This window comes from Ooceraea biroi, chromosome 8 (assembly GCF_003672135.1).
Source record: "Ooceraea biroi isolate clonal line C1 chromosome 8, Obir_v5.4, whole genome shotgun sequence".
Classification (NCBI taxonomy): domain Eukaryota; kingdom Metazoa; phylum Arthropoda; class Insecta; order Hymenoptera; family Formicidae; genus Ooceraea; species Ooceraea biroi.
In genome coordinates, this window is record NC_039513.1 from 8,676,881 (window position 1) to 8,694,475 (window position 17,595).

The 17,595-nt window shown below is 44.8% G+C and overlaps 1 protein-coding gene across 5 annotated transcripts in view; it reads left to right on the forward strand.

Moving 5' to 3' along the window:
• LOC105275675 (dedicator of cytokinesis protein 7) overlaps positions 1-17,595 on the forward strand; it is a 143,885-nt gene that overhangs the window by 7,447 nt on the left and 118,843 nt on the right. For 4 of the 5 annotated variants that reach the window (XR_893273.2, XM_011332686.3, XM_011332684.3 and 1 more), the window contains exons 18-19: positions 15-217; positions 304-623. Coding sequence is in view for 4 of the 5 variants with exons in the window: in XM_011332686.3 (XP_011330988.1) it covers positions 15-217; positions 304-623 (523 nt within the window). In the remaining variant the exon portion in view is untranslated. Of the gene's footprint in view, positions 1-14; positions 218-303; positions 624-714; positions 1,953-17,595 lie in introns of those variants that run through there. The other variant, XM_011332689.3, reaches the window with a different exon arrangement.

Sequence of the window (17,595 nt, forward strand, 5' to 3'; positions counted from 1 at the left end):
GGCGTTGCTTTTAGAACGCTTCGTGTACGCGACACCTTTCACACCCGGCGGTAAAGCCCACGGCGAGCTGCGCGAGCAGTGTAAACGCAAGACGATATTGACGGTGTCGACACATTTCCCGTACCTGAAAACCAGGATTCGAGTCGTGGCTCGTAAACAGATAGTCCTGAGTCCCATCGAAGTGGCGATCGAAGACATACAGAAGAAGACCGCCGAGGTATCGATCCGTCATTCGCGCTTCTCCAGAATAAAATTCGATTCTCGATACTTGTAACGTGATAAACGTTCGCGTATCTTAATTAGGTGGCCGCCGCGACCTCTCAGGAACCACCTGACGCGAAGATGCTGCAGATGGTCCTGCAGGGATGCATCGGCACGACTGTCAATCAAGGACCGGCCGAGGTAGCGGTGGTGTTTCTGTCCGGTTTGCGCGAGCAGAACGCGCAGCCGACCCGATTGCAGCACAAACTCCGTCTGTGCTTCAAGGATTTCCAGAAAAAGTGTCTCGACGCTCTGCGTCGCAATAAGAACTTGATCGGTCCCGATCAGCGGGATTATCAGCGGGAGTTGGAGAGAAATTACCAAAGATTGACCGAACGACTGGCGCCCCTCATCGCTTGGAGGTAAGTTATTTTTTACTCGAAGAAACGAGATCTTTTTTTTTCTTTCTCAAGTTTTCCACGTTAAAGAGATCTTTATTACGCTGCCGTGTAGCGGACCGTCCTTAATTAATCAGCAAGCTGCACCGGCAACTTCTCCACGTTGGTAGGGGGATGTGACACTGCCATGGAAGCTTACCAAAGACTACGTATCTAGCTATTAATCATGCATCAGATTATCACTTAACATCTAATTAACTCGTATTACGAGAAACGGTCGCACGTTGAATTCTTGTTTTATACAACGTTGGAGCTATTCCAAATTAAACAAGAATATGCTTGTGAAACATGCATATACATATAATGATTAAAAGATTATGTTTCATATTTATTATGAGTTATGTGTACTATTATTTATTAAATAAATTGGTATTTTTGTGCTATAGGAATATAAAATAATGGAAGGAATATAAAATAATGTTAAAAAATTCATTGAAAATTCGATTATCGATCGTAAGTAAAAGCAAGGATTTAACGCGATTTATTTATATAATGAAATTTTTACATTTATGAATATTTAAATACTGCGGTGTACTGTAACCACATTCAATATGGCCGGGTTGCCTAGAATTCGTACTTTTTTAACAATTGATAAACGTATGTACATATATACATACATGTATATCGTGCATTGTATTCCGTCGCAAGTATCTTTATAAACTTTTCATCGATTTGCGTATTTATATTTATTAAATAAATTAGAGTACAACACGGTTATTATTACATTAATCAACACAGTATTCAGATCCGTAAGCGTAACAACGTTATATGTTTATTTCTGAATAGATAGCTGACTATATCAATTAAATATTTAAGAGAAATAATTAATTCGTTGCTGCTTTGTATGCAATACAATTTTTATCTCTCTTCTCTTTTGCTGATCGTTATCGCTATGTATTATATTCGGGTAAGATCTTTCGTAAATATAAAAATCGGTTTGATACCATGTGATCATACTTTGACATTTTACGAATTGAGTATCCGAGTATTTTTTACGAGAATAAAAGTGACTTCCCAGAGGACTGGAATACATAAAATTCTAGCTACGAAAGTATTTTCTTAACACCCCTTTTGATTGCATCGTAATATACACTTGAACAATGTACGACGTACTTGATTCCTAAAATGTCAACCAGTAATAGTGCATAGTGCGTGTAGTATGCGATATAAAGTGGCGGACGAATTTTCTACGATTTAAGTCGTAAATTTCAAGCGCGCCTTATACCACGCGTGAAGTTTTGCACGCTTTTGTATCTCTTAAAGTATTCGAAATATACACGAATTTTTTACGCAGGGTCGGCTTGTATGTCTCGGGAGAGGAGGAAAGAACGAACGACAGACGGATATTTGCCTTTATTCGATCGATAAACCCTTCATCTCCACTTATGCTTCCTTGTGCTTCGTACACCTCTTTCTCCCTCCGTCCATTCCTCCGTCTTATCGTATCGCAGCAGCTATTTTGTCTTATTACCACTTACGCGATCAGATCTGTCGATTATCGAGGGACTGCTTTTATTTTATTTTATTTCACTCGACAAGAGGAAAAGGATCGACAATCCGCCTTTTCCTTCCGATCAATTTCTTCTTTCAGAAAAGTTTGGATCGTGATATTCGAACTGATTTTTCGTATACGACGGCGAAGCAATCAATTGAATCAATTTTGATTCAAGCTCGATCGTTTTCTCTTTCGGCAACGTTTCTTCCGCCTTGCGAAAAATCCACGTCGCGCAATACTTAGAAATTGATATTATCACCCCCGAGAACAGCCAGAGGTACGGCGAACTGATATTCACGCGCGTCGAGCGGAAACAAAAACGATACAGACGTAAACGCAGTCCTCGCGAGTGCCTCGGCTCGACGGCAGGAGAATGAAATGTCGTAAGGGAGGCGAGAGGCTTCCATATTGGAGGTCTCAGATAAAAGGTTTACCTTTGAACTCGGGATGAGACTTCTCGAAGGATTTTCCCGGGGAAAACTTTGATCGCGTTAAGAGATTTCCTTCGGGGTACTAGCGAGACCGCGTCGCGGAAAATTCTTCGGAAGTATTCTCTCACGGCGCGGAATAGAGGACGAAAGGGAGAAACAGAGAGAGAACGAGGGGATGGAGGGTGTGCGCGAGGGGGTTCGATAGCGTAAGGTGGGACACAAAAAGTATTATTCGAAATTTCTCTCTCGCCGCGCGGAGTCGGCTTCGCGGGGGCGCGATGGCTGGAAATTTCTCCGTCCCTGTTTATTTTATCTACGGGCCATTTAACTCTCAAATGCACCAACGATTCCCCCGCCCCCTCCTTCCCAACACACCTATCTCCGTCCCACTTCGCGCGCTCGCTCCTGTTGCGCGACTCTCGGTTTCGGTGCTTATTTTGTGCCTATCTTTTCTATCCGCGCAATCGGAATCGTCGCATTTATTAATCTTCATTTTCTCTACTCATCGACTTTTTTCTTTAAATATATCTCGCGTAGTGAAGTTTTTTATTCTCATGCTCGCGAACCTGTAAGGAAATTGCACTCATCGAAATTAGAGGTTTCGATTTTTACGTTGCACGACAAGTCTTTCGTTCGATAATTAGAGAATTCGAGAAAAATTGCGTGAGAGAAGATTAGCCGCTTTCTATTTTAAGAGTTGTATTTACAACCCATACAGCACAAAAAGTTGAAATAACGTTGCGAAGATGTTACAATGTTGAATAGTAAAATATAAATATTTTTTCAACGTTGAATCTATGTTGATTCTTCTACATTGATTCTGTATGTTCTACAACATTGAAACAACATATAGATTTTATTAATTAATGGTCAATTTAAAGTTGTCATTCTTCTTATATGTAACAAATAATTCTATTATATTTAGTAATAATTAATTATTAATAATGTTAAATCAATAGGTTTGTTCTTTTTCGCTGTACTTCTGAACTAGTGCAATAAGTTAGAATGAAAGAAAGTATATTTGTTTCGCTCCAACTTATTGCACTAGTTCAGAAGTGCAGCGAAAAAGAACAATCCTAAGATCTAACAAAGGTTTCTAATTGTATTGCAATGTCTTGTAGACGTTGAACGCAATATCTACAAGACATTGCAATTCAACGGACATTAGACATTTATGCAATATCTTTTCTACGTCGAATCTACATTTTGCGATATTGATGGAACATTGCAATGTTGCTATGCAACGTTTCTGAGATGCTGATTTAACGTTTGTGTGCTGTATGGGAAGTTTCATTATATTCATTGCATTCTCGTAATCATTCGTTAAGCAATCGTACGGTAAGCTAATTTTCTCAACTTTGTTAAGACCGACGTAGTTATTGAAGAATTTTGAAATGATTCGAATCGACCAATAGCGTGCGTCGTACGGCATAATAGTTTCGCGCCGGACATGCCGGGTAGAAGTTGCGATGGAATTCGCTCCCGTGTTTTTCGCATTTTTATCCGGCGAAAGCGCATCGCGCGTGCAAAAATGTGTCCAAAGTGCCGCGGAAGTTGCCGGGCAATCGTTGTAACCGATTGATCGTCCCCCGCGCGATCGAAATTCTCCGCGTTTTCCGAACATTCGTATTCGATCGAGTGAGAGCCCTCGATTGAAGTTGCGGCGGTACAGCCGCGGCGAGAAGTTGACAGCGGGTCCGACGTCAGTCGGAGCGACACCCGCGGTACCGTCCGGTGAGTAACTTCGCTCCGCACCCGCCCGCGTGATTAATTGCTTACTTGTTCGCGATTGTCCGGCGATTATTCCGGCGATCCAACGAGGCGTCTCCTTAAATGCCCGATGATTAATGAATCCGGAATTAGCGGACGAGGCAGGCCTTTCTCCGGGGTCATCCATTGTTACGATATTTAACGCGTGGTGAGTTATTTAAAATCCCCGACCGCCGAGTACTTTGTCAAACACAGCGGTATCTTCAATGTTTCGCGCGCGCCCGTCTTGCAAAATTAATCCTAATCTTTACTATAATATTCCAAACTGAAAAGCTACAGACATGATTGTTAAATGAAGTAACGTGTTCGCGAAGCTGCATGAATAAATTGGCGAGACGAGCTTATTTTGAAAGCCGCGCGAGAGTGTGCAAGCGGCACCGGGGGATTTTGCCAAAATTGATTTACGTGTACATATTTTATCGAAGTTTTTCCGTTTTGTTTGCTCGCATTCGCTTGTTCTGATGTAATATTGATGCCGTTGGAACGTGTAACAGGAGCACGTTACGATTCATTGTCAATTAAGAATCGGCACGAAACTCCGCGTTCGAATTTTGCTGAAAATATTTGTACGGACTTTTTAATCGAGCCGATATGTGATAAATAATTTTATGATTAGTAACACAAAGAAAGAGTCGCGAGAAACTGGGGAATGGGGACGCTGTTAAGGGGATCCTGGAGTCGTCTGTATTACCGGCGGAATTGGTCGATCTTACTGTACTAATTACTCTTTAATGATTGTATAGAATGAAAAATCCTTCTCCACGATTAAAGTATACAAAGAAATATACCGAGCGAAACTCGACTTTATGTTAAAAACGACAACAAAAATTTACAGTTTTATTATCGGCTTATTGTGACGTCACCTCGTACATTAATGTTCTTAATATAAATGTTTTGCAGTTTGTGTGGCCAAAATTCGATAATCGCAAGGACGGAACAAAATGAAAGAATACGGGGAAGCTTTTAGAAATGAGTTTAGAAGCCTAGTGTAAAAGTAATTAGTGCAGAAAGATTCGTGATCATTTCGTGCCTACGTATGCCCGTGAAATCGTGGCTGAATAAAAAATTGTGATTTTTTTCCGTTTGGAAAGTTAAGTCCTGCTTTTCACATTACATTATTGCGTGTACTTTCATCGTGGAAAAGGATTTTTCATTCTGTGAATTGAATAAAAAGAAAATACAGGAAAATCATCGATTCCGCCGGTAATTCAGACGCCGCGACGGAGTTCACTGGCCACTCCAGGATCCCCTTAACTCGGCAGTTTCACTTAGCTGTTCGCATCGGAATTTCGTTGCCGACGTAATTCCGGGGCGCAGTGTTCCGTAGTTCCCGGTGGCCCTACATCTCCCGCAGCCTCGAGCGCGGAATTCTTGTTCCCGGCGCGGAACATTCGTCCTGCGCGATGTTATCGAATCGTTAAAGAGGGTCCGCGCGCTGTCTCTCAAAATGATGGTCGTACTTCCGTGATGAATTATTTAGCGTTTCGCTTGTAGGGATACAGGATAGAGACATGCACCGCGATCGATACCGGTTCCGTTTGATTACGCACTGCCAAGTGCGCGAAATTAGCAAACTTCCCGGCGCGCGATACCGGCGTACTCTCGACTCCGTTTCTCTCTCGGCGAATGCGTTAATTACTTTTCCAACAACACTCCGCAACCGGCGTAGTAATTTTCTCCCTTGTTGTCTTCCATGCTGACGACGACGACGACGACGACGACGACGACGACGGTGAGGAGTTTCTCAGACGACGTCTGCTCGTTTGCGACTCGGTTCCATGTTTGCAGGACACTTTTTCGCGCGTTCCTCTGCGAGCGCGCCTACTCGCGCGTAGGATCGTAAGAGACAGATGCGCGGGAAGAGACGCGAAAAGAGCTTTTTCGTGGCAAATTTTACCCTTCCGCCATAAGCGTACGCATAACTTTGCCTCTGACGAAGTCTAAGTACGTAATCCAAGCTTATAATATTAAATGTGCAAGTAAAACTGCAGTTGCGCAGTTGCGACGTTATGAATCCCTGAAAGTATAGCGACGATGTCTCACAATCTCGGCAGTCTCAAGGTTTTATTGACGCGTAATTTTCTTCGTCCTGAAGTGCAGTTTTCACGGAAAACTTTACTGAAAGTTACTTTACATGAAGAGATTCTATTTTGTTGTGAAAACAAAATGTTTGCAATTCACCGCGATAATCTTTATCAGAATATTATTCTGTCGCAGAAAGTTATTATATTTTGTTAGAATGTTATTCGCGTAAAATGTGTTGCAAGTTCTTTCATTTACGATTTTTCCTTATAGTTTATAATTGAACCGATACAGACGTGCGCAAATGTGCGTGTCACAATGAACACACTTGAAACAAATATGCGAGTTAAATAACGAAGTAGATCTGTCTTTGTTTCATCTCCTTGCGACAAGTTTTCATCGAATTATGACGTTTCGAAGATTTCGCGGTGCATTCATTAAGAAACGTAGAGTAGTGTAGGTGGGAGATCCCGCGCGTAAGGGTAGGTCAGGATACGCGTGTGGCACGTGACCGCAATCAGCTGATCACCGCGCTACGCCGAGCGTGATCGCGACTCGAGACACAATCGTCAATATTTCTGTTCAGAAACACGGTAACAACATGAAATAAAGCACGTTAGAAAGGTGACTCTCTTTCGCGTTTGACAAAATCAGAATTATTATCTCGCAATAAATACTTTTCATAGAAATGGCGGATTAAATGTACTTTAAGATACTATGCTGAAAAATTTCTTATGAATATGGCTCGTTCTATTTGCAGTATAATTTTCAAGTGTAATTATACTGCATGTAATTTAATTATTTAATTATCTCGCCTCAGCAAAATATAATAAAATAATTCCTATAGATTCATATTTCATACTTTTAAAATTGCAAGATGTTAACTGGGATATGCGATACTTCTTAAGTGGACTAATGCTTTCTGTTATCTGAGCGCGATTTAAAATGCTTTTGCCAGCTCTTTCGTCATAAACACACAAACACGCGCGTTACCGGAAAAGTCTCAGAACGTGACGAGTTTCGTCGGGTGCATCAGGAGCTTGTTCCATGGGATTGTGTTTGCGAGATGCCGTCGTAAGAGTTTCGAGCAGAGCACTTAAACCGCGTTCAGTTGCATATCAAAACTGTGAGGTCTCTTTTCTCCGCGTTTCGCGTATGTGCGTAGACGGAAAAAGCGAACGGAGAAAGAAAAAAACGAGAACCAAGAAAGGAAGAAAGCCATGTAAGCGTGCGCAAAGTCGCGGTTGTAAAGGATAATGCTTGCCCGCCCTGCGAAAACGCATCGCGAGAATGCAGAGAGCCGCAATAAATAGCATACGCCGCGAATACGAACCGTATTTTTAGCGGATCTCGTATAAGCGAGATATTTCCGCGCACAGATGACGACTTTTGATAAACGTGCGTTTCCACAGCTAACAGTTTCGGTTTTATGAGAAAGCAGAAAAGACAGCAGTCACGGAAGGTGCTTCGCCATGATTTATCATTACGAGTTTCGATCGAGCTGTTACGAGACGATTGCGTTTAGCTCTCTCGCCGATGTTTAATGCAGAATTTTAAGTCAATGAACTCATAATGCAGGTGACATAAATCATCGATTGTGCGATTGCTAGTGTCAGCCGAGTTCGAATGATCATCTTGAAAATTTCGCTGCGCGCTTTCGATCGCCGCCAGGGATAATGAATGCAATTCTTCAAACGACGCAGAAGAGAAATGCTTGGGGCCGGTAATTGATTTTCGATGGACTATTATTCTTGGTATTTCAGGACTGCGGTCGCTCGAGCGATACCTAAATGGTTTCCGATGGTGCGCTTGTTACTTCATTTGCAACGCATGAGTACCATTCGGAATTTTTGCGACTACGAAACGGTGAATAAAGAACGTGCAGCGCGAAAAATAGAACGATTATTACGAGCTCGTCTGATGAATTAAGCCGGAAAAAAAGATTCATTCTCGTGTAACACGTATAAATTATGTTTGCCTCAATTATATCTCGCGAGAAAATATTCGCTCACTGATGCTCCAAAATTTAAATATATATATAAATAAAACCGCCTCCGCAGCACAAAACAGCATTATCCCGCGCTTCTCGTACAATGAAAATTAATGAATACCTTTGTGCGGGATTCGTGTATAATCTTAATTAATAACATTATTGTATCTCCGGAAACATAACTAATTATAAATAATTCACAACTGGTTTTACAGATGTCTGTTTAAATTACTTTTATGTACTTTTTAAGAATATTATCTATTTGCGCATTTCATAGATATTGACTCTGGTCTATTGCAATCCCGCAGCGCGACTCTTGTCATTGTGTAATCATTGCCGCTGCATGCGTTTAAATATTTGTTGTCGAGCGTTTCTCTCCTATGCTTTACACGTATTCGCGGCTGCTACGTGTAAGGAGTACATGCATTCTGATAGCACACATTGCGACTAACGCTGATTCTACGTTTCGAGTCACCTCTCTAGCTCGCTCAAAAGAGACGGTTTCGATTATATGCTCGAGGAAATTCCATGATTTCTTTCCGAACCAATTTCTTCTACGCGACAGCAATCACCGTAATGAATTGTCGATATCGCGTTTTAAATCGCTCCGATATCCTCGTTAATTTGTCCAGTCTCGTAATGAAGAACCTCATGAAGACCCGAAGTCGGTTCTCATATCGGTTTCGCAATTATTTTATCGGCGGTTCAACAAGTCCGGAACTAGCTTAAATTTGTCGTGGAAGTGACGTACGGCGACCTTGTCCTGATGACGAAATTGAGAAATTATGCGGGAACGACAGGTAACTCGATTTAGGGCATCCGTTGTATGGTGCGCTTCGTTAACACCGGCGACGCATCGACTTCTCAGGAATTAGGGTCGTTACTATCGCAGACTACATCTTCGAGACTGCTTTTGCGCCTATCCGTCAGCCACCGCAGAGGTCCTATTTCACGTCGTATACTGTGCCTGCGTCTCGAAGACACGTCGAATCATCGCGTCGCAGGCACACCCACCACCGCTTTCGAGAATTTAATCATACAGTTCGAGTAACGCGCGTCCCACCCCAACTATCCCAACTACCCCACATCTCGAAATCCTCAATTTGCGCTGCCGGGAATTGCGCGGACGAATACCGAATACCAGATTTAACTCTTTCAGCACGGGAGATCCCTGTTACACTCTGGAGAAAATCTGATATCCGCGAGTACGAATATTTAAGTACTGGCTGCGCCGTGTTGTAAGAAGATTCATTTAGCTATTAATATTCGCGGATCGTCTCCAGGTAGACTTATATGCGCACAACGTAGCCTTGGGCAAGTTCCCGGGAATTTTCGCAAATATATTCGTACCGCAACCCGTGATAGCTAATATTTATCAGCGGATCCCCTTTTCGCGCGCGTAAGGACGGAATTCTCTTTTCCGTGGAAAGGCGGCTCGGCGTGCCGGGTTGAAAGCTCAGTTGTGAATAAATGAAGGCGACCTTAAAGGTCGCACCTCCCGGCGAGATATTTGCACGTACTTTTTCGCAAGCGAGTGGAGACGCGCTTAGCCTCGTTTTCGTTAATCCGCGCACTGAAGGGTCCGCGGCGACGAGGGTGGTGGACCACTCCACTTTCCTCTTGCCCCTTTGCCCCGGTGTTCGCCCGGTCTTATTAATTTACAAGGAAGCTCCGCGCGCGAGAGGCGAAGATGCTGGCGAAAGGAGCTGGGGCGAGGATGCTGAATAAATATCCGTAGAGGCGAAGACGAAATCCGGGATACTCAGCCACCGCCAGCCGAACTACCGAGTGGAGCAGAACCGAGCGGTGTAAGACCGTGTTTAATTTATTTCGGCTGCCAAGGACCTAGGCATTAAACTTCCACCATTCTCTCCCTCCATCTACACTATTTGCCTTGCATTCGTCACGGTGAGGACTACGTTTCGTCTAAGGTAGGCGAAGTCGCGCGCCATCCTCCACCATCAACGCTCGGCTTTCTTTCCCGTCTGTATCCACCCCTACGCGAACAGGACGCTAAATGTCATAATTAATCTTATCCCATTAGGATCCAACGGCCGGCGATTAGTTCCGCGACGTCGTGATTCGTCAGTCCGGCCGAAACGAAGCATGAAAAGTATTTGCTTACCTCTGGATTAACGGAGCCGCTCAACGCCAATTTGTGGAAATTACACAAAGGATCGTTTAACGTCGTCGTCGTCGTCGGAATCAATGTTAAACAGAAATCGCTGATGCGATCGGGGACTCGGTCTCGCAATTTCTCAAACGCTAAGTAGCAGCGGCCCCGTAGACTCGTCGTCTCACTTTTCTTCGCGACGGAGTATTTGCGTTCTATTGATTGCTTCAATATTCAGGGAATCAGTAGTCCGAACGGTACCAGTAGTTTAAACCGGTTGTTTCATTTGAAATTAGTATTCCGCTCGTGCCGTTCAGAGTCACGTTGGCACGACGGACGACGTTTGATTTCTTTCGAAAAATTCACGCGACTGCAGATTGACGACCGCGATTTTTCAATGCTCGACTACAGGGATATATGTCCTGCCGCACGTGCAAACAGGACCGGATTAAAGTACAAGCCAGCCGAAAAATTGTCAGCCGAAAGGGGACCAATCGATACGAGAGTTCCAAAACAGAAAAAAATGGTTATTCCGCTGTGCGATCAAAACGCCTTATCGGTTTTCTAATTTTGCAAAAACCCGTCCTCCTTCTTATTTTACATAAAATGTGTCGAAATCTCGAAATATTGTAAATATAGAATCATTTTGCGTAAAATATCCAATTTCCATCGTTTCAATCTCGGAGCTTGGTGCCCTTTGATACTTTAATGGATAAAATCAGATAATTTAATCCAAAAACGTGGAGGCATTCGGATGCGCTCCTGTCTGTAAGATTAGATGACCGTAAGATTAACGCGAAGTAGCCGCGTGAAAGAATCGTGATGCGAAATACAAACTGAGAAGTCTCTTCCCCTTCGGGCTAAAACGAGTACGTGACGAGACTGGGAGTTATTGATACCGTGAAAAAGGCGAATCCGCTTCTCATCCGTTCTTCATCCGCCCAGCTCTCTCGTTTCTCGTCGGGTCTCGGTCGTCGGGTCGGGAATTAAGGCATCAAATTTTTAATGCGTCCCCTAATTGCCGATGCCTTGCAGCGCGCCCGGGGCACGAGCCAGGAAAAAAACTCGCGGAACTCCGTAATTAACTTCATCTTTCATAAGATTTACTCTTTCAAGTATAAAATGCAATCTCCGCTGAAAATTTCCTCGATCGAACGGCGAAAAACACCAGTTATCGCGAACCCGTGCCATTTTTCACCAGGCTGCGTGTTTAGACAGGGGGGAAGAGTCGGGTTTTCTTGTCATCTGTTCCCTGGTTCCTCCCATCGCTGTCGATCCTTCTTGCATTCCTTCTTTTTTTTGCTCGCTTGCATCCCGCTCCCATTTCGTACCCATCGTTCTTCGTCGTCTCCGTCGCTCCCTTTCCGCCGTTTCCGCGACCCTTTATCGCAGAATGTATGTCCTGCGACGCCGCTTCTATCGCATTACGCTATGCCCTTCCGCGCTCTTTGTCCGTTTATGCATCCTGCTGATTCGCGTTGCTAACCGGATTCGCATACGTCTGGATTTATCTCCTTTGGCAGGTATCTCTCTACGTCTGCGCGTGCACGTAGGCACCGCGGATGCCTTTCCTTTGCAAGATGTACGCTGTACGCTTTTTCAACAAACGTGTCGTGTTTGATAAAGACCCTTTATTATCGTCCCAATCTAAGAAGAAATGCCAAAAACATGTTACTTACTGAATCTGCAATGCCATTTGCAAAAAGAACTCTGTTGGCATTATTATTGGGTTTTGATATACAGGGTGTCCCGGGTTTTAACCGACAAACTGCGGGAGCATATTCTACTAGTGGAAATAAGAAAAAATTCTTATATCGAGTTTGCTTAGAAATGCTTTATTACAAAGTTATAAACCAATATTCAAAAGAAATATCAGATAAGTAACAACGGATTTTTTCACAAAAAGAAAAATTATCTACGCAATGATTTAGTGACGCATTTCAAAATGTTGTCCTTGCACATCGATACAAGCTAGACATCGACGTAGTACAGAATTTGTTACGGTACGACATTCCTGAAAATTTGGTTGCATCTCAGTAACTGAATTAGTAATTCGTTGCTTTAAATCTTCAAGCGAGATTACTTCTGTACTGTAAACTTTATTTTTTAAAGTTCCCCATAAATAAAAATCAAGAGGCGTTAAATCGGGCGATCTTGGAGGCCAGAAAACTGGTCCTCCTCGACCAATCCACCTATGAGCATGATGTTCATCTAACCAGTTTCTAACTTGTCTAGCATAGTGCGATGGACAACCGTCTAACTGTATCCAGCTGTTTTGGCGAAGATTTAAGATTCTTTCCGAGCGTCGTCGGTGTCTTAGAGCTGAACGAACATCATCATACTCATTCATAGGTCGAAATGAACCCAAATTACGTAATTGCAAATGGGTATTACTAAACACAGAACTATCTGGTACCCTCCTGTTAGGAAATCTACGTTGATACTCTCGTACGGCAGCTCGTGCATTTCCGTCACAGAATCCGTACACGAAACGAATATCAGTGTATTCCTCATTTGAAAACACTTTTGGCATTCTGATAGTAATTGCTAGTTGACACGACGATTGAAATCTAACAGCTACTGTTGTGAAAGTAACAATCATACTGAATCGTTTGAACATAGTGAACACGAATACATGTGAATACACGTAACATAAACATCTACACTATGTTCCGTTGTTACTCATCTCATATTTCTTTTGAATATTGGTTTATAACTTTGTAATAAAGCATTTCTAAGCAAACTCGATATAAGAATTTTTTCTTATTTCCACTAGTAGAATATGCTCCCGCAGTTTGTCGGTTAAAACCCGGGACACCCTGTATATTCCTTCCGTTTCTTTACCTAAATAGTATTTTTTTAGTAATATGGATTTTTAGTATATCCGTTCATATGTGTTACAGCCCAATATATCGAGGAACACTTGAGATCGACAGTTTACGCTTTTTAGAGGATTAAATTGAGGTTTGACAGTCTCGTTAGGACAGTCCGAGGTTTAAATCCGCAACAGGCGGCTAATCGCACTTTTGCATCTCATAATCCGTACTTACGAAATGCAATATTATATTCGTGACAATAGCAAAGCGCAGCCGTGTTGTTCTTGCATGCAGCGCGACGGACAACAGAAAATCCGCATTCGCTGGACGAGCGTGGCGCCGCGGAGAGGCGTCTGACAAGCCAGTGGCGGATATCCGCGTCAGGTTTTACGAGCCGTTTTATTGCGACAGTTTGCACACGGTCGCAGGGAAAGAAAAAAAGTGATGTGCAGACAGGGGTCACACCTTTAGCGCGATAAATTGGCAGGTGATAACACGGACGCAGCCGATGTCCACGGGGAAAAGGAACTTTCTTCGCTGCAGTTTCAATCCTGACGGGTCGTCGGGAATATCAGGCCGGAAGTCCACTTCAAAACGTCACGAGATCTCGTTTCGGTCGTGGATAGTGTGCGTCGCGACGTCGAGATGCAAACGCCGAGATTTCCCAGGATCCGGGAATTCTCGCGTATTACAGCTTCCGGAGGCCGCGACAGTCGTTCCTCATTACGCGCGCATAATTCCGGTTGTTGCGCGAACCGGAAGCGAGGAAAGCAATTTCCCGCTCGCGCGGGAGCGCGCGAGTGCCTCGGATTGTTTCGCGGTGAGGCGGGAATGCGCGCGGAACGCGATGGCATGAGTAAATTCAGTTTTATCGCCGACGCCGCATCAACTTCCCGTGACGATTCGCGACGCGGAACGTCCCCGAATTCCCGATACACGCCGCGTGTGTGTAATGCATATTTATCCCTCGCCTTTTCATTTTTCCACGATCGATGAGCGCGATACGGCGCTCATTGTCTCGGCGCAAAAAGTGCGCTCATCGGGCAGAACGTTATTTTCGTATAATTACGCCCGTACACGCGTAATTCGTGTTAGGATTTAGCGTGCGCGAGAGCAGCTTTGCTCGACTCGAGTTCTCGCGAGTTACAGGCGCACGTTACAGTTTGCGCCATTTACGGGGCGAACCGGTCGGAAGCGCCGTAAAGAATGGATCTTGTTACATTTCATTAAGGAGTTTCGCGGGAGTTTCGGCCCGCCAATCGCTCCTTAATAACCGCGAGATGAGTTTACGGTATACACAAGCAACAGGATGAGAGGTAACAGCAACCTGGCCGGCTACCCTGTGGGTTGCTGCGGAGAGAGAAAGAGAGAGAGACTGGAGGCTAATTTATAATACACGTTAACCCTTTCGCGCGCTCGCTCATCTTTCATCGCCGAGTTCATCGTTATTTCATGGTGAGATCGCGGCCGATCTCGCGTTATCATCATACATTCGCGTCTTGTAACATGCAGACGTGTTGATAAATGCCTCGTACCTTCCTTCGAACATGAACGTTTTGCCGTAATTTATTCGGAAAAAGATCCCGCGCAGCTTGATATACTCCATCTCAATTAAATAACAAATAACACTCCGCGTAATTAAATAAAATACACGCAATCTGCGTGATCGTGCGGGGAGAAGTAAAATTTTCACGAAATCTGGTTATTAGCGCGGCAGGAAACCGTTGGCAGAGCTAAAAAATACAGTCCACGGGGTCGGCATCTCCGTGCGTGAGCGCGAGTTTATACAGCACGCATGCAGAAATGCATGTTTTGTTTGCGCGACGAGCACCTCGCGGGAATACGCGTCGTTGGAATCAATTCGTGGAGGCCGATTCGTATTCCGATGCGACGAGGGCTCTACCGATGGCGGGGACGACAGGGCGAAGGTTGCCCTATCGCAATTACGATTCATATTTCACGTTATGCGCGACTAATGACCCAGAATGCGAAATAATGCGGCTTGCCGGCGGAGCACGGAGCCTCTTAACGCACGTATCTCTTTGTTGATGCGTACCTCTTGAATCAAATCGAAATCAGTGAACCGCGTGCATCGAGCACCGATGGTCAAACCAGTCCGGAGATTCTGTGCGAATATCGTGCGCGGAAATTGACCAGGCATTTCACGCTTTTGCACGCGCCGCTTGTGTCTGCGTGCGTGCGATGCTCAATTGCGCGATTCACGAATGACGGAAAATAGGCTCGATCGTTGTACTGCACGTGTCGGCATGTTCATTCGGCGTCGCGGAAACACGTACGTTCGTCACACGTTGTCCTGGGTAAAGACTTAAAGAGAGCTACAAGTACATTCAGCTGTAACGAGGGGCAGATGCCGCCTGTGTAAGATCTGGAAAGATAGTCGAGACTGACAGGTCGTATAGAGGATCGGAATGAAAACAAGTTGATCACAACAGTAGGAGTATTGGCCGTACAGCCTAAGACCTAGGCGTGTGAACCTGGGATCCCGGAGAGTTCGAGTTCAAATCTAAGGCAGTCCCCTAGTTATTTTTCGCCTCTTACAATTCAGAAGTGGGATAAAATCCGCTACCCCTCGAAGACAGTTGAGATTCATTCGCTACCCCTCGGAGAGGAGGGAGTTGAGAAGCAGCTGGCCGGTAGTGAAGCCTGAACATGGAGGTCGGGACGGACTCAGAGGAGTGAACCAACATGGAGATTGGGAAGGACTCAGAGGAGTGAACCAACATGGAGGTCGGGACGGACTCAGAGGAGTGAACCAACATGGAGATTGGGAAGGACTCAGAGGAGTGAACCAACATGGAGGTTGGGAGGGACTCAGAGGAGTGAACCAAAAATGGAGGTTGGGAGGGACTCAGGTGGAGTGAACCGACGATTTGGAGACATTCGGGGACGAATGTAATGTCAGGCTGGCCGAGCTGTAAGATCTGGAAAGATAGTCGAGACTGACAGGTCGTACAGAGGATCGGAATGAAAACAAGTTGATCACAACAGTAGGAGCATTGGCCGTACAGCCTAAGACCTAGGCGTGTGAACCAGGGATCCCGGAGAGTTCGAGTTCAAATCTAAGGCAGTCCCCTAGTTATTTTTCGCTTCTTACAATTCAGAAGTGGGATAAAATCCGCTACCCCTCGAAGACAGTTGAGATTCATTCGCTACCCCTCGGAGAGGAAGGAGTTGAGAAGCAGCTGGCCGGTAGTGAAGCCTGAACATGGAGGTCGGGACGGACTCAGAGGAGTGAACCAACATGGAGATTGGGAAGGACTCAGAGGAGTGAACCAACATGGAGGTCGGGACGGACTCAGAGGAGTGAACCAACATGGAGATTGGGAAGGACTCAGAGGAGTGAACCAACATGGAGGTTGGGAGGGACTCAGAAGAGTGAACAAAAAATGGAGGTTGGGAGGGACTCAGGTGGAGTGAACCGACGATTTGGAGACATTCGGGGACGAATGTAATGTCAGGCTGGCCGAGCTGTAAGATCTGGAAAGATAGTCGAGACTGACAGGTCGTACAGAGGATCGGAATGAAAACAAGTTGATCACAACAGTAGGAGCATTGGCCATACAGCCTAAGACCTAGGCGTGTGAACCAGGGATCCCGGAGAGTTCGAGTTCAAATCTAAGGCAGTCCCCTAGTTATTTTTCGCTTCTTACAATTCAGAAGTGGGATAAAATCCGCTACCCCTCGAAGACAGTTGAGATTCATTCGCTACCCCTCGGAGAGGAAGGAGTTGAGAAGCAGCTGGCCGGTAGTGAAGCCTGAACATGGAGGTCGGGACGGACTCAGAGGAGTGAACCAACATGGAGATTGGGAAGGACTCAGAGGAGTGAACCAACATGAAGATTGGGAAGGACTCAGAGGAGTGAACCAACATGGAGGTCGGGACGGACTCAGAGGAGTGAACCAACATGGAGATTGGGAAGGACTCAGAGGAGTGAACCAACATGGAGGTTGGGAGGGACTCAGAGGAGTGAACAAAAAATGGAGGTTGGGAGGGACTCAAGTGGAGTGAACCGACGATTTGGAGACATTCGGGGACGAATGTAATGTCAGGCTGGCCGAGCTGTAAGATCTGGAAAGATAGTCGAGACTGACAGGTCGTACAGAGGATCGGAATGAAAACAAGTTGATCACAACAGTAGGAGCATTGGCCGTACAGCCTAAGACCTAGGCGTGTGAACCAGGGATCCCGGAGAGTTCGAGTTCAAATCTAAGGCAGTCCCCTAGTTATTTTTCGCTTCTTACAATTCAGAAGTGGGATAAAATCCGCTACCCCTCGAA